We start from the raw sequence: 26,162 nt of genomic DNA, 5'->3' as shown, positions 1-26,162 counted from the left end.
TTAGGGGCAGGGAGAAGAGCTTGCTAGGGGCGGATCTCAACAGTCGCTTTGGGAAACTCCTGTGATCTTAACAGCATTTTCTACTGGACATCTTGTGATAACACTCCCTCTCACTCTTCTGGTTACTGGCCTTTGTTTTCAAGTGAATATAGCCCTGCATAGCTGTTTCTCGATAGTGAATGTCCCTTTTTCACAGAAGTACAGTGGTGCAAACTGCCCCTTCTGGAGCAGCACATGATAAAATGCCTTATCCCACCCTGGGAAGGATCATGACGACTATTCCTTCAACCTTTGACCTCTCTGCTGAAATTGAGAATTGAGACTATGATTTAGACCCACACTGAGAGCACCACTTCATGTTATGAAAATGAGAAGACTACCTCCAAAATGCAAGGAATGGTCTTCAGTGACCAGGCTGGAAATATAAACCAGGGGAAAAAGTGTAGCTCATTACCCTCCCTGCAGCAAGGTGGTGTTTCAGGAACACATCTTCAGTAGCGTCAAGGAGGTGAAAGAACTTTGAAGTAGGCCATGTCTGAGGCATAAAACACTTGATAATGATACTTAGTAACAGAAAAAAAAAAAAAAAAAAAGAGAAAACTGTCCAAAGGCTCTAGTCCACATGTAGGTGACTACATAATCAATTTAATGGTTACATAAAATATAATACGTAAAAAAGTAAGATGTCTTTGGTTTTATACTACCTTGTTATAATTAGAATAAATAGATTTCATAATTGCCCTTTTGCAATCTTAATATTTATGTTAAACCAGGTATTTTTTAATCCTTAATCAAATAAATAGAACAATTGTAGCAACAATCTGTAGCAGCAGATTGCTGCTAAAAGTCTAATGGTAATTAGCCAAAAGACCCATACAGACATATATAAGGAGTTTTTGACACAGGGCAAAATCTCAGGATTTTAAGCTGATCTGGGGTTGAAATGGTCCCCCCACATGTGAACACCATTTTAGTGATTTTTTGCTTTAAATTTACTTTGCTAGATGGCTAAAACTTCTGTTTCTATAGGTTTACGTACAGGGCTTGAGTGTGCAGCATGGAGAAAGGAGGGCTGGGGAACCACTGAAACCTGAATGCCTTCTGAATGCTTTTTGCAGGCTACATGTTAACTCCCATTTTGATGTTATCTGACAGTAAGTTGAATGGCCACAGGCTGTATGAAATGAAGTCACGGGCCGCACATTCCCCAGCTGTGGTGCAAAGGAAATGACTGATGAAAATATTTTTTCTAGCTGACCTCCAGCTTACCTTTGTCTGCCAAAGAATTTCCGGCTAATTCCTCTTAAAAGCTTTTTTGCAGCTACAGCCTATTCCTAGAATCTTCTGTGTCAGAAAATATGGACCCCATCTGAGCCTGTTTATTGATGCACTTTAGATAAAAAAATAAATGAAAGCTTTGTTCTAGATACACTGATAATGCTCCTTAAAAGATAAGAAATTGCTTTATTCCTAGGCAGGGATAGAACAGCACTTGGCATTTGCATGGCTCATTAGTAGAGAAACTACATTGTGCCTGTACCACTGCATAGATGTACTTGGGGACAGATTTGTGAGGGGCTACAGAGTGCTCGCTCTGGCAGCAGCAAGTATTTGGACACTGAGCAGCCTAATGCAATTCAGAAACCTGCATCTTCTATTTACGTCCAGTGTGAGGAATCTGACTTGTGAGAAATAGATTCAGGAAGCTGAAAAGCTGAATGAGATAAGTTTATCTATTAAGACATAGGTAAACTGTAAGGAGGAACTGGATTTAAAGAGCATCCTTTAGTGTGATTAGGAACTCAATACGTGTCTGAAGAGCTTAAATGGATTAGGAGTCATGTTCATGTTTGTCTTTCTTGTTATTCTACAATTAAGAAAAACAGTACTGCTGCACCACTCTTGCCATCCTTGCTTAGAACATAAAAGACAAAAGTTCAAAGCAGGACAAGAACATGCCTTTTTATATATAGACTCACTGCTTTCATGTGTCAGCCTATTCCTTTGACTAACTAGATGAGGCTTAAAATCAATTCTCTTTGGCCCAAGATGAAGGGAAGACTGCTCTCATGTTTAGGTCCTGTGTTTTGCTGGGGACTATCTCCTGCCCCAAGAAGCCATGCCATTGTGCAGAAGACCACTAAGTTCACTGCGCCAGAAAGTAAGAGGAACAAGTCTGGGTACTCTATGGATAAGCTGCTCAGCTGAGCTGGTACCACCTGGGCTCTAGTATTGCTTCCCCAAAAGGAAGAACATTTCTCTGGGTTTGCTTTGCCTCTATGTTATGCTCCTTTACTACCCAAAGTTAGCTACTCTCCTGGCAGATAGGAGGTGTATTTTTACTCTTCCAAGATAATGAAAGAACAGATTATGCACAAGGAGTTCAAGGCTCAAATGTGCAAGTCATACCCACTGCTTAAAGAAGGTGGAAGTCACTTACCTACTGGGAGGCATGGATCCCACAGCCCTTTTCTGTAGCTCCACAGGTCTTAAGGGGAGTGCTTCTCTCTTTTCTGTGCTTTCTATTGAGTAGGCTACACAAACCTGCATGTCTGTTGACATGCACACTGGTAGCATGCAATCTAGTCATAAGCAGCACCCAAGCATGCTTTTTTGTTGTTTTTTTTTTTGTATGTTTGATTTAGTTAACTGAAGTGGGAAAAGTACTGGAGTTTTTCCTTATGAATAAAGCCCTTAAAATTATTTAAATATGGAGACGCAAATGCCTCTGTCCCTCTGCCAGCATGAAATTTCCCTGAAATTAAGGGAATCACAGAAGTCCGTCTTCATAGTTTATTAGTACAAACAAGGCATACACAAGACTGTATATTATTTGAAGACTGCAATAGATTTCTAATTTAACAACTCTGTAACAAAATTTAACTAAATTTGACATTTATGAAAATATAAATCTCTGCTTGGGTAGGTTTTCCCAACAATACAAAGTTTACATAAAAACATTCAATATGATCTATTAGTTGCAAACAAGTTAGGAAAAAAATCATTCAAGTCACTTAATATACTATATTGGCTTGTACATTGAACATTCACACACTACATTAAGTTCTAGCTTAGCATTCATTTCTTGGGAACTTGTGGCATGGAGTTCTGATTTGAAGAATAAAATTGTTTTGTTTAAATAATTGGAAAATATTTCCCCAGGTGTGTCATCTTTAGGATATGGAAGGAGGGAAAAATCTTATCCTTTCAGTTGCTGTTCAGTGTTTTTGTTTACTTGGGCAAAATGTAATATTTTTTTTTTTAAAGAATTTGTCATTTATTCACAATTTCTGCCTTGAAACTGGTAAAATTGTACAAAAGGCTCAGAACAGTTCTAAAGCAGAAAGTGAATCTCGTACGTATGTGTAAGTAAGAAAAACCCATTATAAACTGGAGCAGTAAAGGAGCTTTGGACAGCCTTTACATTTAGTGGGGTATTTCAGCACATATACAAGTAGTCCCAGAGTGTTTGGTCATCTGATCTGTTATCATAGGAAAGAACAGAAATAATAGTAAGGCAAATGTTATCAAGATTAATACATGGCATGTCACAAAACTTCCTACTAAGATTACTTTGGGGACATAGGAGATAACTTCAGACTTTCTTATAACAAAATGGATAGCAACTTTTTAACACAAAGAAATTAACGTGTTTAACTCTTTGTCTGTAACACCCTTTCTCTTTAAAAAAGTTTTCATTATGAGCTGTACTAATACACACTGTGAAGATGAAAAAAAAATTCTCAAACAAAAAATACCCCCCGAAATCCTGTATTCCTTTTACGACCCAAGTTTTTGTCATTGTTGCCACAAATCCTTGCATGCAATTAAGAAAAAAAAATAAAAATCTTTCAGTCCATTCATTGAGGTGAACAAATACTTATCACCTACATGCTGACATGTTTGCAGCTGACTGGCACCTACCCCTTTCAACCCAAACAGTAATCCCAATTAAAAAACAATAAAAACCAGTAGGTATTTTTTAAATGATGATGGAATGTATCAAGTGTTCCAGGTTTTCAGGTGACATCTTGTCATTGCACCATCAAGCAGAAAAACACATTTTTGCAAGTGGGTATAAAGTTGGCTGTTAGCTATAGACCCATCTAGGCGACTTGGTGTATAAAATAGTGGTCTTTCTCACCGGTCGTGTGGCGCTTTAGTTCTAGTTAAAGCAGTTTGTCAATCCCAGATAAGATCACCTAACTTCTGTAATAGCATGACAATTTTGACAGTATTGCTAGAAATTTTTAAATCAAGGCCCTGGTGAAATCCTGGACTGAACCTTGTATTCCGAAATCTAAAAAAACCTGCAGCCCATTTGCTTTATGTTTGCTTTTATGTTTACACAAATGTAAGAATATTTGTTGAGGAAAAAACAGCTGCTCTGCCCCCTGCTGTTTCTGTCTGTCTTCTAAGAAATGCACTGTTTTTTATACGAATTCAGAAGACAAATCTATGCATGTATACTATTATGCAGATAATCTCATCCAGACGGTTACTCAGTTGTCAGAAGCAAAACTGTGCCCTCTGCAATCTATGGCTGAGCACACTCTCTCATAGCAATAGTTGTGTTTTTTGGTTGGTGTTGCTTCACTCACCTCAGGCTCTGTCACTGTAATGGGGCTATCCCTTGCAAATACTTCTGTTGATTCCCTCCAAATGCAGTCTGCAGTGACTTTGAAGCTATAATTGTGGCATTTTGGCCTAATCACTTGTGTTGTGTTACTGAAAATCTGACGGCTGTTTGAAGTAGCAATTTTGATTTTCAGTGCAGCGTCAACTCGATCCACTACAGTGTAAGTACCTATACTTCCGTCATCAAATCCAATAATAATATTTAAATGTCTCTGTGAGAGGGCAAGAAAAGTGGGAGTTTTATAAAGAGAACAGGCACCAATGTTTTTGCCATCCGCTAGCCTCATTACAATTAAACTAGAGACAGCACCATTATCATCATCTTCTTCACTGCGAAAACAGATGTATACAAGATAGCGGCCATCACGAGACAGCCTCTGCCGCCAGATAACACCCGGAGCATGAACCACACGAAGTTTTCCGCTGTATAAATCAAGCACATTGATATTCTCGTCACCACGGGTTATAATTCCTAACTTCCCATTTGGGGATATTTCAAAGTCTTCCAAATTTTTTAAGAAATTGGTAGGCAACTGTACGCGTCTGCAGATGACTTCTTCTGTTAGGCTCCAGATGTTCACAGTTTCAGTAGATGTTATAAATACTATAATATCTGGGCAATCTGGTATTAACTTAATATCTACAATGCTTGCACCATCATCACAGCAAAACTTCTTGGTTATACTGCCTGTCCAGAGACTCACTGCCAACACTTTATTCTTTGCCATTCCAACTACAAATGTGTTTGCAGTTGTTATAAATGCATTCTGTAAGGCAACTAAAATATTGCAAACCCTATGTCCTGTAGCCAGTCGCCAAACTCTGGATGCATTTTGCTCGCAGAGAGAGACTACAAATTGATCGTTATGAGTAATCATTAGCTCTGAGATTTTTTGTCCATTAATACGAAAGATATTTTCACCACTAACTGTGTGCCATACGTACTGGCTACATTTATCATCTGATGTCACCATTATCTCTCCAGAAGAGGTTAGCACACAGTTTTCAACGATACCTTCGTGCTTGAACACAGCTTCAATAAATCCAGTGCTGAAGTTCCACTTATGGACAGAATCTGATCCATCCAATGTGTATATTAATTCACCTCTAGCTGGCAACACCAGTCTTTGGATAGGCTTGCCAGATTTGTCAATATTGGACATAGCAGTTATGATGTCTATATCCCAAATAGAAAGGACACCACTGGTGGATAAGGATAGCAGCATGTTATGATGATTTGATTTAATTAGCCTGACTATAGTTCCTGAGATTTCCTGTAAGCTTGCCATACACTGTCCTGTATCTCTTCTCCAAACAAAAATGGCTGAGGTATTTTCCATTGAAGCAATTATACAGTTGCCATTTTTGGACAACACGGCAGATATAAAGCGCTCATTGTGTTTAGCTCTGAACTTTTCAGCCACCTTCCACACACGAGTGTCAAGAAGTTCAATGCTGAGAGCCTTACAAATCAAAACTGCACTTTGGTCTTCAGAAAGCTCTATGCTGACAACTTCACTGTCTTCTCTCCTGCAGTCAAAGTCATCTGTAAGCTGGGGATTTGCAATTTCCTCCGTATTCCAAACAGAGAGGCTACCCTCACTGTCCACCATCACCATTTCTTGGGCTGTGTCTAGAATGAGAAGGAATTTCACAAATCCACTAGAAAACTCAGACGTCACAGTGGCCAGTTTCTCTCCACTGCCCAAGTGAAAAATGGTCGCAGTGTTCAAATACTGTCCGCAGAATGCATAGACTCCATCTGGAGAACACTGCACACAGGTCACTTCGTACCAGCAGTGGAAGTGATAGAGAGGCCAACCATAGAGCAGATCTATTACAGTAACATCTTTGCTGGCCTCCAGCCAAGCAAGTGCATGGTTGGCTGATAAGGTAAATCCATTTATAAAACTGGAGCTCCCCATAATTCCACAATGCTTTGACCCCTTAATTTCCACCTCAGACAGAAGACAGGAATTTACGTTATCGTATACCAAAAGAGTGTTTTTTGTTGTAGCCACTACAAGATACTTTTCATCGCTAGTAAGCTTCATCCCCAAGATAACAGATGGAGCTGTTGTAATCTGCCTTAGTAACTGGCGGGTCTCTACATCCCAAGTGCTGATGGAGCCATTTTCTAAAGCAGCAATAATTGTGCTGGGATTAAAAGTAGGCAAAATCTCAGTGACATGCATGCAGCTGGAAGACAGCGGCAGGCGCTCAGGGCTGTAAGTCACGTCCATGGAGGAATGTAAAGGGACGATAGAGCAGTACTTGGGCCCATCCTTGTCACATTCTAAGAGGAGATGTCTGAGTTTGGGCAATGAACTTACTACTGGGAGAAGCCGCTGCTGCAATTCAGCAGAGAGTGAGCCTGGGTGTTTTACTACTTTGAACTTAATACTGCGGAGGGTACTGGCCAGAAATTTCAGCTCCTTTTCCTGAGAATAGGTGTAAGCCAGTTCTATGTCAGAAAGTGCTTTATCAAACTGCCCTATTCTAATCATGGTGTACAGCCAGCTGAAGTTCATAATGACTCCGTACAGAAGATCATCTGTTCTTCCACATCTTGTCAAGTGATGAATAAGCTCTGTCATTTTTCTGTGATTGATAAAAAAGATATCAGGTTCTAATGGATTACACTGAAAGACCCATGGCTGATCAGGTGCCTGCCTATCAAAAGCAGTCTGATCCGTGCAGTGCTTTTCATCTTTGTTCAAGCCTCTACTGTCACGGTCAGGACAACTGTTCAGATATTGGTCATTGCTGCAAAAAGGTTTTCTTCTTCCACCTGACCAAACACCAAGGAAATACTCTGCCATGATTGTGTGCATTTCACGCAACTCTTCTTCATTGTGCAGGTACAATTTCTGGGCAATTAGTTGCAGGTGCCTATTTGCCCAAAGAAGCAGTGTTACGTTTTTCACCTGTCGCTCTATTAAGTACCCTTGTAAGCCCTCCTTAAGCCTTGCTATGTATATGTATGGAATCCTCAGTGGGTTACTCTGTCTGACCCTCTCACTCAGCTCGTACATGACACTATTGTCTAGGGCTAAAATATCTTCCAGTTCCATTTCACTCAGGCCAGATTTGGACATAGTGATGTAGCCAAGTGCTCTTGACAATAATCTTGATCCACACTTGCTTTCCAGTGACCAAAACAATTGCTCTATGCTTTCATGTACAGTGACACAGAGGGAGGACTCATCCACATCTTTGTGAGATCTCCAGTTCCTGACCTCTCTGAAGGTTAAGTTCACGAACATAGGCAGAGTGCACTTGGAGAATGCATCATTGACGTAAATTTGTTGCCCTGATGTTACTTTTCTTTTAACTCGCAGCAGCTGATGTTTCAGTACTTGGCTACACATCTTTCTGTCCCTTGCAGTCAATTCAATGTAGTTGTTATCTTCATGAATAAGGCACCTCAGTTTTTGCAGGATCCCATGCTTGTTTGGCAGTGTTGACAAAATGATCCGTACTGAACGGGGAAGGTGAATGGGAAGCCACCAGAGCTTCCTACCATCATCACTATCTGTTAGCTGTTCTAGGGCATCAAATATTATCACTAGCGGCCTGTGGAATGAAGACTCATTCAGGAGATTTATGAACAAGTCCCGAAGGTCGTGAATCTTTTTTGGGTAACTTTGGACGAGGCAACGATAGTTGACTGCTAATTGTTCACAAATGCTTTGAAGTATATTCTTCAGATCTGTACTTGTTTCAGTGGATCCCAAAAATCTTATAATTACCACAGGGTCAGAATCTGGTCCCATCTCTTCTTGCAACCAGGAATAGGCCTAGAATATAGAGCATAATTTAGATAATATCCAAATGAAGCACAGTAACAGAGTTTATAAATAGTGATTGCCTGTAGTAAATAGGCATTTTAAAATGTCACTGCTGAATGGCAATGCTTTCATTGGCAGAGTTCAAGGGGTGTTTGATTTATGTGCACTGAATGAAATTCATATAGTACATCATCTTTGTTTAGCACAGGTAGTACCTCATAACACACTAAGATCCAGATCCACAAAAAGGCTTGAGTCGAATGTAATCCATAAATCCCAGGGTACTCTTTGCAAAACCTGTGTCTACTTCTGAAAGTTAGTAGCTAGATCCTCTTACAAATAAATTTCCTTAGACACTAAGCAACGCCATTCTCAGCCAGGCAGACCAGCTTGCCACCTAAACTTGTTTAACATTGTTTCCCAGCTGAGTATAAATGTATGCTCTGATGAAGGACAGTATAGATTGCCCTTTACTAGCTGGTTACCTGAAATTCTGGATCACAGAAGTATGCTCTGTCTTGGTGTGCCTAAGACTTTTTGCCCTAGATGCTGCTTCAAGGGGTAAAAAGTATTTCTTGCTGGTTTTTTGGTTGGCATACTCTAAGCAAGTGAGGAATGTGGCTTTAAGCCCTCAGTCTGCGCAGGCTAACACACTCAGTTCTCTTACTTGCGAAGTCTTTTTATCTCAAGTTGTTACAGAATATTTTAAAAGAAAAGCATAATGGGAGTCTCTAGGTTAGCTTATGTACTCAGATCTCAGGTGCAAAACCCAGTTTCAGTTATGCAACTAATGTGAATCTACAGGAAGTCACATTTGCGAAAGATATGGAATTTAAAACATTACTGTTCCCTTCTCTATTTCCTTCTTGCTGATACAGCTGTTTCCCAGCTACTGTGCTAAATTCTCTAAGCACCATGCAGGGCACTCGATGTGGTGACTCTCAGCTAGAGAATTAGGCGTATCGATGCCAGCTTGGTCTTTTTCTGCATCTGGTCCTGCCTTGCACAAACTGTTTCACTCATCTCCCTGTAGTACTCTGCTCAATGACTTAAACAGCATATGTCAGGTAAGTAAGTACAGGTATTCTTGCAAGTTATTACAGACAGATTTGTATCAAGTGTATCAGCCTAATTCCAGAATAATTTCTAATGAGAACATAAGATGGCACAACTTGGAAAGACATATTGCGTTTGTGATTAAGACTAAAACCAGCATATGATGTTTAGATGGTTCCAGATTTGCAGAATCTCAGTGGAAATAGAGGGAAAGAGATCCTTCTAAATTACTTGTTGTAAATTCAAAAATATATTGATTCCTATTAGGTTTTTAAGAGCTCTGACAAAGTATTTTTGGTCTGGCTAAGCATGTACAGAAACCATGTTACTGAAAGGTTAAGTTTTTCTGAATATGTGTACAATAATATGCAGAATATAATTTTTACTGTTTTAATTTTATATATTGAAGGCTGATATCAAATCTGTTGACAAAAGGAAGACTAAAAAATAAGTTGGCCTTCATGCACTCCTAAATTCACCATATTATGTATTTCTTTACCTTCTTTGCTGCTTCGGCTAATAAAAGAGTCTTCCCTGTGCATGGTCCACCGTATATGATAAGAGGGTTAATGTGTCCTATTTTGCTGGGTAGAATATACCTATGAACTATGTTTAATGCTTCACATCTGTATTCATAAAAAGTGGAGTATGTTTTACATAGCGATGAGTGTTGAAGAACTTCATCGTACAGCAAGTCAGTCTCAGTGTCAAAATTCTGCTGCACTGTTGCCTGGATTATATCAATCATATCTTCATAGAACTGTTTACCAAGTCCTTCGATGTAATGGTTCTCCACTTCTTGGGAGTAACCCAGTTTCATGTCACAGTGAGTGACAGATGTGTACACTCTCAGATTGGATGATGCGACAATGGTAGGAATGAATTCATCCCTGAGCTTGATCAGTTTCTCATGGGCTTCTGGATCCCGTAGATACTTCCCGGCCGTATGTATCACATCCATGTATTTTCCCATCTCTGGAATTTTAACAAAACGCTCAATGTTGGCAATTTTCCGAATGTAGCAAACACACTTCTTTAGGAAAGCTGGTGTTTGTTTACCCAAAGCAAAATCAAGTTCATCTTCAATAGCTGAGGATGAAAAGAAAACACAGTCTGTTAACCTTTCTTTATAAACAGTTCAAGAACATCCCCCTGACTCAACATGAAGGTTCATAAACGATTGCATCTGTTTTCTGTGAAAAACAGAAAAAGCACAGAAAAATTGCTGTGTGCTTTCATAGAGGTTTTGATCTCAAGCAAGCAGTGAACATTTTTTTCCCTCTTCAGTTATACGGGAAATGCCAACAGAAATATGTTTTCATGTTTGTGGAAAGGTTGATAGAAAAGATAATAAATGAATATATATAAATATTTGGTCTGAACTTTACCAGAGGAAAGGTATCTCTTTGCTTGGCCGTGTTTCATTTTTCCTTTCTCATACAGCAATTTCACAGCAGTCTTAAAAATCTTCTTAATCTCTTCTGATATATCTTGCCATTTGTTCTCATTCATAGAGCTTGAAGAAGATTCCATCTTTTAAAAATATCCATAGTTAAACAGTAGCTAGAATACACACGTCTACAGCTTCAGAAAATAAGTCTATTCAAGGTCATAAATAACATTGCAACACAGAAACACAATAAAATGAATGAGTTCAACTTTTTATACTGCAGAGAATAATAATGCATTCCATTTTAGAGGTATGAAAATTAGCTACTTTGAGTATTTTCTGAATTCCTACTGTAGGCAGCTACTGCAATATTTTTCAAGAATAAGACCAGTAACACCTTTATAGAAAGAGGGTTTTGAGAATCAAAACTGAAATAAAGATAATGAAGCAGCAGTAATCCTGCTAAAATTATTGATCCTTCAGTGAGAAGCAAGAATACCTGGATCTCAAAAACTAAAAACTTGGATCTCAAAACTGAAATGAGGTGCCTTGTACCTGTAATTAGGCACCTCATTTCAGCTACCGTATTTGAAAAATGCAGGATTATGTGTGACATTACTTTCATTCATTGCTATAGCAACAGCAATCTTACTGTCTTCAGAGAGGGACTCTAATATAAATTCACTAATCCTTTCGGATGCTACCTCACAGATGCTGTGATGGAGGTTTCCCTAAGGCAGCTGGTGGTCACTGCTGCTTTACTTACTGCAAGTAAAGTGTTTAAGGGGTCTCCAGTTTTCCTGGAGGAAAAAGACCAGCTTCAAAATAAGCTCCCCAGCAACTCCATCTTGACATGTTCAGAGCTGTGTACCTTTTATTACTTCTGTACATTTCTGAGATATAACTCTATGTTAGCTTTAGGTTATGGACATCTTTTTACTTACTCCTGTGTATCAATAGCATGAGGAAAGGTACTAAGTTTAAACAACAAAAAAAAACAAGCTTTATTCATAGGGATATTGTGGCCATTAGCAAACAGTGCAAAGTTACAGAGCTTGATTTCTCTCTTGTGATCAATACTTAAGAATTAGCCACATTATACTGTCTTCAACTCACTAAAATTCTTTCCATGTCCTTTTTTTTCATGCTTTTAACGTTTTTTCATGCAATAGAGAAAATAATCTGCTACACAGTAAGTGAATGCAATATAATGGTTTAATTTCATTTTCTTGCAGAATACAGTATGTGCACAAAGAGAAGTGAATACTCTGTTAAGGACTTCATTTTTGTACACTGAAATCTGTCCCTGGGTATACTGGATGTGGAGGAGTATAGGACTGAGCCCTGGGTGATATACAGTTTTTACTGCCATCAGTTAAAGACAAATGCCTGTTTTAAAAATGATAATTAACAGTATTCAAACCTCTTCTGTTATAATACAGTTAGTAAATTAAAAGTATGAGATCTGACTTGGGACAGCATTAAGCACTTGTTTGACTGTTAAGAGTTTTCTTATATGGGAACTGAAGGGAAAGTGTGTATTTCCTCTGCAAATCCTGTTCCCTGAAATCTAGCGAAGTCACAATACCAGAGCAGGAGAGCCTGAGCATTCCCAATTCCAATATCACGGAAAATGAGAGAAATCTGTGAAACTGCCCCACTAGCCCCAACAGGTTGACTACAATGCACTTGTTCTGGCTGTTAGCAGAATCATGAGCCATTGTGTTTCTTGGTGTTTCACAGCTGCTCCCTTCACCATGTATGGGAAAGGAGCATTACAGCACCAGTTGCTTTGGTGTGGACAGGACTGTAGAGGGTCCTTCAGAGACAGAAGTGAGTGCTGACCCTAGGTACTGCCTGCCACTGTACTGAGAGAAGAATTTTGTAAGTAGGTGACTATGACTTACTGTATTCTGGTAGCTCTTCAGGATTTCAGATTTTGGTCTGAGGTAATATGCTGGTGGCACTGCATTCTCATCCCTGCAGTACCACTCTTCTAAAATCCTTGTCTCTAGCTTGGCTTCTATAGCAGCATCGAGGATCATTTCAAATTCTGCTGACTCAACTTCCCCTGGTATTCGGATGTTCCCGTACTTCTCTCCCAGTAGGCCCTGTGTATTTGCAGGAAAGTAGGGATTACATTTTTCTTCTTAGTTATGCCAAACCCCTCCTCAGGATCTGAATTTCATAAAAATCAGTGTGGTAGTAGCTTAATGAATTTGAAATTATTAGAAAGGGAAACAGATACAGTGTAAAATGATTACTGTTAAAGGTACAGTACTGAGCCGTATCCTATTATGATGATTTGGCAAAATTTCAAGTAGATGCATTGTCTTTCATAATATTAACTGGCAACAAAAATACAAAGGCATTCAAAAGAAGTAATTAAAAAAACCCCAAAATACTTAGCACAGTATTGACTCATTTATTATTGATTCCCATTAGTCACAGGTTGAGATTAATTTCACATGCAAAAGTGAATGTGGAAATCCTTTTCTCAAGACTCAGGATAAGGATGTAACTCTGAATTCTTTACCTCTTGGCTTCATTCGTAGTTCACATTAATGGAACAGAAGATTTCATATTTTGTTTGATGTAAGTTCATATAATGTTATGTATAGTTCATATTAGTATTATTAAACATGTAGCTTATACCAGCAATACCAAGGATCAATGCTGCAGAACCACAAGCTGCTTCTCTGGATTCTTTACCTCTTGGCTTCATTCATAGTTCACATTAATGGAACAGAAGATTTCATATTTTGTTTGATGTAAGTTCACATAATGTTATGTATAGTTCATTATTAATATTATTAAATATGTAGCTTATACCAGCAATACCAAGGATCAATGCTGCAGAACACCAAGCTGCTTTGCTGGCTTTATATTCCCTTATTGCAAAATGCATTCAATGTCTTTGCCCCAGTATGAACTGGGGCACCCAATGAACACTGGGGCCATGGAAAACAGTTTTGACCAAATATCAAGTAGATATGGATCAAACCCCCCTTTAGTACTTAAATGCATATTTTGTTCTATAAAGGTAAGTTTGTAATATTGCTTGCAATGCTCTGAATACACATTTTTGAATTTACTTCTGTAGCTTGCTGTCCATAAGTGTTTTATAAAAATATGATTGTAATGCCCTACATCTTTACAGCAGATAGAGTAGCAGGAAATTATTGCATTCTTTTGATGATTTTTTTTTTTTTTCAAATTTGTGATCGTCAGATTATTTCTGCATTCAAATCTTGGTCCACAGAAGTCAGTGAGAATTCTTACTTCATTTAAAATGGGATTTTTTTTTTTATTTCTTTCCTCATTTAAATCTATTCAGTAAAGATTTTGAGTTAATGAGGAGTACTTGATGTGAAGAGGAACCAACAATATCAGCATCTTGATTTGAATCAGAAAGATCTCTTAGTAAAGTAATGCTGATGCAAATACAGTAGTACCCTAAAAATGTAAATGACCTTGTTTGTAAATAATAAATCCTAAATATTCATTATTTTTAAACCACTCATCATAATGAGAAGCTGTTTTAAACTCTTCCAGCTGTAACTAAACCCTGAAAATCAATAACTGATGATGATGAAGCCTGCTTCAGTGATTATAAAAGCATGGAGTCACAGACAGCTTTCTGAATCCAGTTGTGCTGGCAGAAGTTACTCAAGCGGCTCGTCTTGCTAGTTCCTGTACCCTCAGAGCAGAGACATCAGAGCAGTGCGTGTGAACACTTCTTAACCTCTTTCACGCAAAACCACCTCGTTTAGCTCAGACCATAGCTCACATTGTGTAATGGTCACTGATTTTTGCCTGGAGCAGACAAGGAAGAGCTCACATGAACTAGAGTGCTGGCTCTGATGGCTCCTCTAGCAGAGGAGTAGTGTCAAAGTGCTGGTGGACAGGAAAAAGTCAAAGTCTGTCCACTGCTTAGGAGAAATGAACAAATGCAGAAGTTGTGCTAGTTCATGAAGTCCAGGTTCCAGGCTCTGACAAGTCTCAGCACCCAAGTCCTTCAAGAAGCTGCTCCAATGGAGAGGCAGTAGGGGAAAGATGGGTTTGCCTCACTGCCCACTCATTCAGGGTGCACATCAAGGAGTCAGGAGAAAGGAATAAATGTGTTTAGTAACTAGAATTAAGTAATAATAATTTTAATGAAATGATCCAGTATTTTTGTAATGTGGATTTATACTTTTTTGTGATCATTCTAACAAGCAGCTCCCTTCATAGACAGAGCTAATGTTGCTTTAGATAATGAGATAACTGGGGAAAATTTCTAAGCTTTTACTGTTCTGATCTATTCACAGAGCCCTATAATTTTGGAATTCTGAATCTGTAGAGGTTAAACAAAATATAATATTGTTTTCCTTCTTTATTCAAGAGAGGTTAATAACTTGTATCATGCTGAATTGCAAGCCTTTGCACTTTCAGATTGATGTAGAAATCTAATAAATTTCTCTCAGAGGAGCTCCACTATGCAAATTTTGCAGTTACCTTGTATAGCAATTATTACAAAAATTCATTAGGCTACACTTTTTCTAAATTTAAGTCCAGTGGATTCAGTAGACAGTTGCTGGAGCAAAGATCAATAGCTGGGCTCTTCATTAACAATAATAAAATGTCAGCATTAAAATGTCTGGTTTTAATGTATTGCATTTAATCAACTAAATTTGTTTTGGAATTATTCTGTGTACTTTTCTGCTTCTTTGGTACAGTTTATGCTGTTCTCTCTCCACTCTTATAGGTAAATAACAAAGAGCAGTACTTTAAAATGAAGAGATGGATTTCTTTTTTCTTGTATCTTATCTGTCATTGCAACAGACATGTTCTAAATAATCCTGTATTAAGAAACATCCTCCTGGCTACTTGAGCAATACGCAACAAAAAGGAAGGTTGACATGATCAGAATACTAGAACCACTGTGGATGGCTGTGTCATGAGCTTTTACATAAAATGGAGGCTCATGCAAATATTATTTGAAAGCCTTCAGTGTTTCTCAAATCAAATGTTAAAGAGCAGAAGGCATACATTTATCATGGTGTATCTCTGTGCTATAGGTGGCATTGTTAATATTTTGCTCGAAGTCTAGCATTATTTGAAGGAAGAACAGACATACATAGAAGATGAATCACACAGACAGAACTGTCCTCCATTTGGGATGATGGCAGTGAGTGTCCATAAAGCTTAATAAACAACAAGATAAGCCTTGTACTGTTTTGCTCTGAGGTATCTGTCCTCTTCTTGTTTCACTGTGGTTTATGAAAAAGTTTTAAGATTAATTTTAAAAGATGACACATGCATAGTGCTTAGGAAGCAAAGGAACAAGGAAATGTGGAGGAAAGAGAAGTCAGAATGAATATATATTGATTGTACTGCAAGGTGAAAACTGAATCTAGCTTGTTATTGTTGGCATCTAGTGTTTGGAAGAACTAACAACTGTACCAAGAAAGGAATACATTGGTTGAACATCATGTAAGGATCCATGTCTGGTAAAACATTTATTTTTAGAACTTAAAAAGTGGACCCAGGCAAACACAAGTTGCAGAGGCTATGCCAGCACCCCACTGCCATGTATTATTTCCCCTGAGAACTGCTCAGGGAACAGCAGGCAGCAGGGTACTGACCAGTCTTCTGTAGCTGTGTCCACTGCACAGCAGAAAACTACTGTAGGGATTGTGGTGGAAACTCTTCATGCAAGCTGTCTGAGTTGGCCAGGCTCAGAGGACACTTCTGAAATTTGTGTTAAACTCAGGAATCATGGGGCTGGTGTGAGCAAGGACTCCATGTTTTAGCCAAAAAATTAAGGAAAGGTTAACAAGCAGCTGAACAGATAACTGGGGATTTAGAAAGGCAATTACGTGACTTGGTGTTTTTGCTGTTCTAATACAGTAGAACAGACAAGTAAACAAAGAGGAATAGAAATAATAACATGATAGAGAATGAAAGACAAAGTAATAATAATTAATCTTTCAATAAAAATAAAATAAAAAATTAAAAAATTCTAGTATTGGAATGAAGAAGGGAATTGATTACACGAGCTGAGGTTCTGGTATTAGTATCTGACTCTGTCTATGACTCAACAACATTTGTGGTAAAAAATTTATGAGGTAGAAAACTCCTCGTGGACTCATTCCTGTGCTTTCTGATAATTCCAGACTAGCATCAATTTACTGCCTGGTTTCACTGCCCTTTTAACTGAGGTATTGAAACACAGCTCTTTGTCATTTTTCTGGAGAGGACAAAAGTAACTGATGGTGTTTGTCTACAGGACTGCAATATCACCTCCCAGTGTTGGAAGCAGGAGGCATGCAGCGTAACTGCAGATGTTTTCTACAGAGAGACATACTTGAATGCTGGGTTATGTCACATAAACACACCAGGTTGCTGGGGAACAGTTCCTCACCTGAACACACTTTCCTCTAGATGTACTGCATGATTTCCATTAACAGTGGTGACTGGTAAAAAAAAAGGCTGAGGACTATAAACAGAGTATATGTGTTTGCTAGAATTTTAATAACCTGTTTGTAAGGCTACATGACAGCCTTAGGACAACATTTGCATGCATAGGCTGAAAACGACACCTTCCCATGTTTAGACATGGAGGTGAGGCTTGTAATTTTCTCCTTCTAGCTGGCAGCAGGGAATAGCCACCTTCCCTCCATTCCTTTAGTGTCATTATGGTTAAATTTATATCTGGCTGTGTAAGTGTACCACAAAACCACTCAAGGTAGTTGTAGAGGCCTAAATGAGATGCTCTGAGCCGCACTTTTTTCCAGAGGCTTCAGTGTCTGAACTGCCTCCATCCATGCTCGTAGCCTCTGGCATGGGTATCTGCCCTTTCTCCATATTCCCAACGCATTCAAATAAATGCAGCTTTCTTCATAGAAAAATGAAATAACAGAATTGAAAGAAAATATGATTTCCTACAATCTTTGTGTTATTTCATCCTAAATGTGCAAATAAGAATTATTATTTCAGACCTCAATGAAAAATATCATAGTACTCTACAGTCATAACCTGAAACTTCAATTTGTGGTAACAATATTGCAGCATTTTGATGATTATTATAGGAAACTATTTTTAAAGGGAACAGTAATGTTTACACTCTGTTCAGTACCAAGAGACAATTTTAAATGCAGACTTGTGAATCAAAATCTCCCACCTGATGAGTCATTTTCCTTTAACAGTAAACCAACAAATTAAAGATTCATTAGATTGAAGGTGATTGAACTGTTTAAAGCTACCAGACTCACAACATGTATAGAACCCTCAGCAACCATTTGTATCTAGCAGAACTTTATAGAAAACACAAAGCAACCTCAGCTTGTAGTCTTGTTAGCTTTGTTGAGTCCGAGGCTGAAGTTACTATTAACTCAAGATTAAAAAGTTACTGTTTAGATCAAGATGGGAAATATTTTCCTTCTAATATTTGTGGTATGGAAAGATATTAAATTTATAGGCACAGTTACCACAATGACCAAAAGGAGGAAACTAATCACATTTGGATTTGATCTTGAGATATGCTGGATTCATAATGCATGTCATGTAATTAGTTCAGATATCATCACTAAGATATTCATGAACCCTAATAGCATACCTTATATTAATACGGGAAAAGTTAAAATTTTAGATACATTTAATTTCAGCTAGGATATTTAGTGGATATTTTAATAAAACACAAGCTCTCAAATAACAGCAAGTTATATTCGTTACTGATTGGTTTCATTAACCTGTTTTTTTTTTAAAGAAATTAGATATTAACATCTGCAAACCAAGTAATTTGATAAGTCAGATTTGTAATGTTTTGTGAAGTGATTGCAGATACTTGCCAACTTAAAAGCCACATTGTTTTGCTCTTTTGCCAAGACAGAAAGCTAGAAATTAATTGAAAATACAGTTTTGTAGCTGATGAATGATCTGATCCAATGAGCTTTTCTGGGCTCCATGGAATCAGTCCTACCACTTTTACTTCTTGGTCTTTATGAAGTTCTACATGTGACACTGAAGCGCATACATATGTCCTCTCTTCCTCTTCTCACGGCAGTCCTGAATTGCTGACTTTCTGAAGAATATGCATTCAAGAAATAATCTTTGAAGGAATTAATTCTAACCGCAATTCATTTTTTTAACCTAAGATACCTCTGTGTGTCCCAGATTTAAGCAGCCCTTAAACAACTTGTTTTTGCAAGATGCATGGGAGATTAGGAAGTGTTGTTTTCCCCATCTGACTTAGAAATAATGATGCAGGGAATTAAACCTGGGCAGGAATTCAGAGCTGTGACAAGTATGCAGCAATTAGTTATGTACGTAGTGGCAGCTGTCCCTCATTCTCAGCCCTGTTCTTTTACAGAAACTGCTCATTACTGAAGGAGGAAAGCCTTGCCCACTTGTGAATGAGGTCCTGAGTGACTCACATTTCAGCCTTCAAATTAATGCAAACTTAAACTGAGATCACTTATCCAAATTTGGACAGCTCCATTAGGAGAAAGAGTTATCTCACATTATTGAAGATGCAGTGAATGCTTCACGCTCCAGGGTGAGAATGGCACCCAACATCAGTATTCAGGGGCCAATGAGATGCACCAAGTGGTTCTTCACCAACTGCTTGACTTGTAGGGACTGAACTGCTTTTAAGATGCCTTGGGATAGTACGTTCACATATTGCAGGGTGTTGGCAAAGGCTGTTCTTGCTGATGTCCCAGAGGTGTCCTTCAATTTCTTCCAATTGGTATGTAGGTACGTACAAATTGAAGAGAGAATCACTTCAGCCTAACTACAAGAAATGCTCCATCATTTTCAAACCTTCCTTTTGATATGTATAGTGGCTACATTCTATCTCCTGTCTTTCATATTAAATTAGGAGGTGGTAACACAGTGCACTTGCCTGTATGAACCTGCCTAGATGTCACATACAAGTCAGGGCAGGCATGCAGAATGTGTGATGTGTAGGTGTGCTTACCCTCCTTGTCTACGGAAATGTGGCTGAACTGACATAACCAAGTAGAGAGGAAAATCATGTCTTAAAAATCTGGAACAAACAGTCCAAAAGGGCCTTTTATTTAACAACCCATTCAAAGAAATTTAGTAGAACTAGAGCTCTTTTTGGTTTGTTGGCAGTACATTGTAACTCTATTCTAGCACTAGTCTGTAGAAATTATTTATGTGATATGAGATGTTCAGGCACAGCCAGAGATACTTTTTTTGGGAAAAATAAAAAACAAAACAAAACCCAAAATAACTGGCTTAGCTGGAACCTTGTTTCTGAGAAATAAATAGGATTTGAATTGAAACTGAGAATTTACTACCAGAAACAAACAGAAAAGAATGTACATTTTCTTTAAGGCAACAAGAGCCAATTTGTTTCAAACTCAAAGCAAAGATGCTAATGGCTAAACAATAGTGAATCATCTGAACTGAAACCAGAAAAGAATATTTACTTAAATGTATTTCCAATGCACTAATAATTTCAGTAAGAAGAAAAACAAATAAATGAATTAACTGAAAATCTCAATGGAATATATATGTTAATTACTCAATAGAGCAAGCTCCAAACCATTAAATTTAACTGAACTGAACAAGTGAAACCAAGATGGAGAAGGCTGTAATAATGTGTTTTAACTGAAGCCAAATTTTAGGAAGCTAGAGTTCCAGGGTGGTTGGTGCCCAAGAGATGTCCTGAAAATAGCTACCTCTACTCCTTTTCCTTCTAGCTGCAATGTCATACAGTGTCAGGACCTCCTGATACAAGCACAGAAAGAATATTATTCAGTTAAATACATCTGATTGTTTTTCTTGCCTTTCCATGGTGGTGATCAAAGGAGTCATGTTACATCGGGATTAAGTCTCCCAAAAATACTTCCATTAGAAATCAAAAATATGAAAAAAAAAAAGCTACAAATGTAATCTGTGATTTCTAGGATGTACAGCTCAAAATGCCTTCAGAACAGCAGTTTGCTTCTACTGCCAGCAGTTACAGGGCAACTGAACTTAGCAGACAGAACATCAGAGCTTCTGCAGACCTCTTAAATCTTCTTTACACTTCTGATTCATTTCAGTATGAAAACTAGTAACTTCCTGGTGCTTTTGCCACTGCCTCAGAATGCCTATCTATAAAATGATGCTAATGATAGCTTGTAAAATCAGCATTTCTATTCTGACTGCCAATGTGCAAAGGAGCTTGTGTATTTATGTACAAGTAGGGATGGGACTGTTGCTTTATGTTATTTGTTCTATTTGGTTTTTAAGGGAAAAATGTATCCATAAAGTGGTATCAAACATTTTAATTTGATTTTTCTCCATAGGTAGGTGATAATAATAGTGTCCATACCTCAGTCCTTTGGTTGAAGCTTATGAGTTAAACAGATTTAGTGTTAGAACTTCAGCTGACTGTACAAAACATAAAATAAGAAATACAATTTTTAATTGAAATTACTGAACTGAATAGAAAACTGATGGCATAATAAAGACATTTCTGTGCTGAGAAAGAGATTATTTTTTCCCCATCTGCCTGGATATGCATTTCTATTCCTTGGCTTGAGAAATATTGCTGTGCGTTGTTTCAGAGTCATGCCCTACATTCTCTCTTATTGCCCTACAGGCACTGCAGAAGTACAGTGGGGGTAGTGCTATAGGTATTTCAGAAACTTGAAACAGGTATTGGTTTCAGTTTCATGAAAGACAAAAAAGGGTTGTTGGACTACCTTGTAAGAAAACTGACTGGAATTGGGACTGGAAGGATGAGGTGCAATTGATGAAGTCTTTTTCTGTGAGAGATCTTTTTGACATATGGTGTAAGAAGAAAATGATGGTGGAGTTACTTGATGCTTAACCCATCTTTGAGAAAATCAAAGAGAACAGCCGAATCCAGTTGTAAATGAACCAATTCCCTGAACTCTGAACTTCACCCACAATGCAGTATTCCTAAATCTCAAAGCTTTTCCTTAGTGGTAGGGAGATATGAAATAATGATAAATCATTTCTTAGGACATAGTGGGTAGGAGCTAACAGTCCATCATACAGAGTGAATGCACTTCCCTACAAGAAATTCATTGCCTACTTCCCTGATACACTTTGCTTCATCATAACTCACTCCTTTCTCCTGGCTGGGAAACTATCAAAGGTCTTCTACCTTCCACATTCCTTCTCCTGTGTTCTACATGATTGTCAAGCATCAGTTTAGTTCATTTTGTTGCCTTTTCCTTCACTGTTTGTCATTGCTAGGTCACTGATCTCCTTGAGCATGGGTGCAGGTGAGAAAATCAGTCAAAAAGAATAAAATTAGTAAAGAGGTCTGGGAATAAAAGTAGGCTAGAGGAAAGACTCAAAAAGTCCTTCCTGCAGCCCCAGTGTGTTCCTGTACCACGCTACAGGCACACTGCTTACCTGTGGCTACAGATGTGATCTGCTCACTCACTGATCCTCCTCTGAGCAAATGCAGCATTCTCACTTTCCTTTTTTAATTTTCTTTCTTTTTTTTCTTTTTTTTTTTTTTTTTTCTTTAAATAGGGTGGGATATTTCTCAACAGGAACTTTCCCTCTCACATAAAGCTCAGGACCTTACAGGTAACCCCTACTGCAGTCCAGATTCCTGTCAACTTTCTGACAGGTCCTGTAACACTTCATGACAGTGAAGGTGGGTAGAAAAGCAAGCTACAAGGGTAGTTTTAATAAAAGGCTTTAGCACACAGCCCAGACTGGAGTCAATAATCTTGTCTGTGGAAATCACCACCCTTCCTACAGAGATTAGAAAAAACAGCTGTCCTGGAAACAGCAAGGAGATCAATCTTGTCTTTTAGAGTAGGGCATGGTGGTGTAACCTCCCCTGCTTTGTAAAATAACCACAACAGTCACCCAACCAGGAAGGAACTCTGAAAGGGTTTGAAATCCTGCATCTCATAGGTAAAATATGGCTAATGAAGAGAAGTTCCTCCCACTATTGCTGTTTCATGTGCCTTACTGAGCATCCAGAGATAGAGTCATCATGGAGTCAAAAAGATGACACTCTGACCTACCAGTGTAGTCAGCTGTGAGTCACTACCAGTGTAGTCAGTCAGTCAGTCACTCACTCACAGTCTAGCTGTGAGTACACTACCAGTGTAGTCAGGTGGGCACTAGCTTCTGGACACCAAAACATGGAATTAAAAGCTAGGAGTCTTCTGCATTCTTATTGCCTTCTTTGATACGCTTCGTATATAAGCAAGGTTGCTGCACCCTGCTGCACCCAGGTACCCTCTAAAAAGAAGGGGCCATATCTTTATTTTCTGGGAAATATGATCTTGCTAGTCTTTTATCAGAAGGGCTGCTTAGTTTCTAAATTCCCCTTATTTGATAAATGATGAGCCAAAGAGCTTAGGTTTAGGTAAAGTTGCGCATGGCAAGGAGAGATGAATCAGGCGTTTATGGGATTGACAGACAGACATCTATTCTGCAGTAACCTCCAAAACTGCAGCAAGTGAGGACGGGTTTTTAGGGCTGCAAAACCTATCCAAATCCTACTGTAAGCACACTGTATTTCTTTATTGGAAATGAACCTATATATTTATGTTCTTCTGTAACACAATTAAGCTGTGTTACTCAGTAACATAGCCACTATGAAGGTATTGGAAAGTGTTAATTAATGACCATTATCAGAGGCAGAGATCACTGATGGTATAACAGAATTTTTAACAGTCCTCCCAACTTTAGGAGTACTAAATATTCTAGTATGATATGACATTTCATTGTGAACTTATTTTTTTTCTTTTTTCCTTCTTATTAGAGCTAAACAGATTGGTATTTATTGAGCCTACAAATGAAAACTTAATCTTGTAATTAAATGCCAAGAAAATGATTTCACAAATTGCATAGAATACTAGTCACCATGTGCCTGATATGACCTATGACTGTGTAATGTGTACAGAAACACCTAAAACACTGTTAATAAACATAGTTTACAGGGATATGAAATAAATGAAGGCCCAAAGGCAATTTTTTAATATAAGGGACATTAGCTCTAGGACATTGTAATGCCACCTCTCTACAGTCCCCAGAATTTAGCATTTGTCACAGAATGCAGAACAAGTAGCATAATGTAACATCAAATCTGCTTTGCAAGTACATGCGGAGTGGCCTATACAATGTATTTTGACTAATTCCTGAATTTTGATGACTTTTATTTATGATTTTTGAGTCCTTTTGTGCCAATTGTAACAAAATAATCTTTCCTCCAAGCCAATTGGCATCGGTTTTAGGGCTTGTTATCTGGGACAGTTGGTGCTGGTACTTTCTGAAGATACTATCAATCTAATCCTTCAAAGATGAAATTATTAGAGAATTCCTTGCACAACGATAGTATAATTTTCCTTCTATGATGGCTCAGTAAACTTAAGACTGATGTAGAAGTATCAGTCCCTTCTGTGTGTTCTTAAATGATTTGCATGCATTCCCTACTTTTTATGTGGTTGGAGGGAAAGAACCATTTTTTCAGTTTTTTTAATTACTATAAAATTGGAGGAGGCTAGAAAGGACAGTAGCATAATTGCAGGATGAAATGAACTAAATACTCTGACAAGCAACTAATAATCTAAACTGCAATAACAGTTAAGGAGAGAAAGCAAAATGTGGATCGGACCTTTGAAGAAGCTAAACTGATTCATAGAAAATACTAAGATAGGCACTATGGTAATAAAAATTAAAGATTTCCTTGGCTTTATAAATCACAGCCCTTGTGTAATGGAAAAAGGTTTCAGCTCATGAAGAACAGTATTAGAATCATAGAATCATTGAATAGTTAGGGCTGGAAAGGACCTTAAGATCATCTAGTTCCAACCCCCCTGCCATGGGCAGGGACACCTCACACTAAACCATGTCACCCAGGGTTCTGTCCAACCTGGCCTTGAACACCGCCAGGGATGGAGCATTCACAACTTCCTTGGGCAACGCATTCCAGTGCCTCACCATCCTTACAGAGTAGAGGGGCAGGATCACCTCCTTCGACCTGCTGCTCACGTTCCTTTTGATGCAGCCCAGGATACGGTTGGCTTTCTGGGCTGCGAACGCACACTGCTGGCTCAGGTCAAGTTTCTCATCCACTAACACCCCCAAGTCCTTCTCCACAGGGCTGCTCTGAATCTCTTCTTTGCCCAACCTGTAGCTGTGCCTGGGACTGCTCCAACCCACGTGTCGGACCGTGCACTTGTCATGGTTAAATTTCATGAGGTTGGCATCAGCCCACCTCACAAGCGTGTCAAGGTCCCTCTGGATGGCATTCCTTCCCTCCAGCGTATCAACCAAACCACACAGCTTGGTGTCACTGGCAAACTTGCTGAGGGTGCACTCAACCCCACTGTCCATGTTAGCAACAAAGATGTTGAACAAGACCGGTCCCAACACTGATCCCTGAGGGACACCACTCGTTACTGGTCTCCAGCTGAACACTGAGGCACTGACCACAACTCTTTGCATGCGGCCATCCAGCCAGTTCTTTATCCACTGAGTGGTCCACCTATCAAATTGATGTCTCTCCAATTTTGAGACAATGAATGCTTTGCACAAATCCAAGTAGATGACATCAACTGCTCTACCCCTGTCCATCAGTTCTGTAGCCTCATCATAGAAGGCCACCCAATTGGTCAGGCAGGATTTCCCCTTAGTGAAGCCATGCTGTCTGTCACCAAACATCTTGTTGTTTTTCATGTGCCTTAGCATGGTTTTCAGTAGAATCTGCTTCATGATCCTGCCAGACACAGAGGTGAGACTGACTGGTCTGTAATTCCCTGGGTACTTGAAATATTCAGACTGTCAACAATCTTTGCAGCCCATTCACATCACCAAATATTACAATGAGAATGTTAACCCTTATAGTTCATTTTATATTAAATATAAATCAATCTTTTCATAAAGCCACCTTAAAAAAACTATTATTTTTCAAATCTCCCCAATGTTAGTTTTACATTTACACTATAGATGAAAAAATATCACCCTTACAAATCCTCTTAGCTTCCACTTGCCACAGTTCTTCAACAATGGAGTAGATCTAAATCAAACTTTACCTATAGTAGCTTTCCATTGGGATATCTTCATGGGTTTTCTTGCTAAAGGTAATCAGACTTCATGGTAAGCATACAAGCACTCAGCACTAAATACTGCCTACAGGTAATAGGTTATTAAATCCCCATGAAAACAAAAATATGCAAAGAAAAGAACCCTAACTATTCTATGATTCTATGACACTTCTTTCTGTAAAAGCACTTTCTTGCCTATGCATGTAATGGCATGATTGAGAGGCAGTATGTGCTCTGCAAAAT

General features: G+C 38.5%; 1 protein-coding gene across 2 annotated transcripts in view; it reads right to left on the bottom strand.

Annotated features, from left to right (window-relative positions):
* Window positions 1-2,782: 2,782 nt before the first annotated feature.
* Window positions 2,783-26,162, bottom strand: part of NWD2 (NACHT and WD repeat domain containing 2) — a 59,747-nt gene continuing 36,367 nt past the window's right edge. For both annotated transcript variants that reach the window (XM_061379665.1, XM_061379666.1), the window contains 4 exons: window positions 12,783-12,986; window positions 10,874-11,018; window positions 9,985-10,574; window positions 2,783-8,438 (listed from right to left, as the gene is read on the bottom strand). In XM_061379665.1, the coding sequence (XP_061235649.1) occupies window positions 4,503-8,438; window positions 9,985-10,574; window positions 10,874-11,018; window positions 12,783-12,986 (4,875 nt within the window). In that variant the 3' untranslated portion in view covers window positions 2,783-4,502. The remainder of the gene's footprint in view (window positions 8,439-9,984; window positions 10,575-10,873; window positions 11,019-12,782; window positions 12,987-26,162) is intronic.

This window comes from Neopsephotus bourkii, unplaced genomic scaffold, assembly GCF_033783945.1.
Source record: "Neopsephotus bourkii isolate Nb327-2 ecotype Australia unplaced genomic scaffold, CSIRO-AGI_Nbou_v1 NB_1780, whole genome shotgun sequence".
NCBI lineage: Eukaryota > Metazoa > Chordata > Aves > Psittaciformes > Psittacidae > Neopsephotus > Neopsephotus bourkii.
The sequence above is the reverse complement of the archived record's forward strand: the minus strand, read 5'-3'. Positions and strand labels throughout refer to the sequence as shown.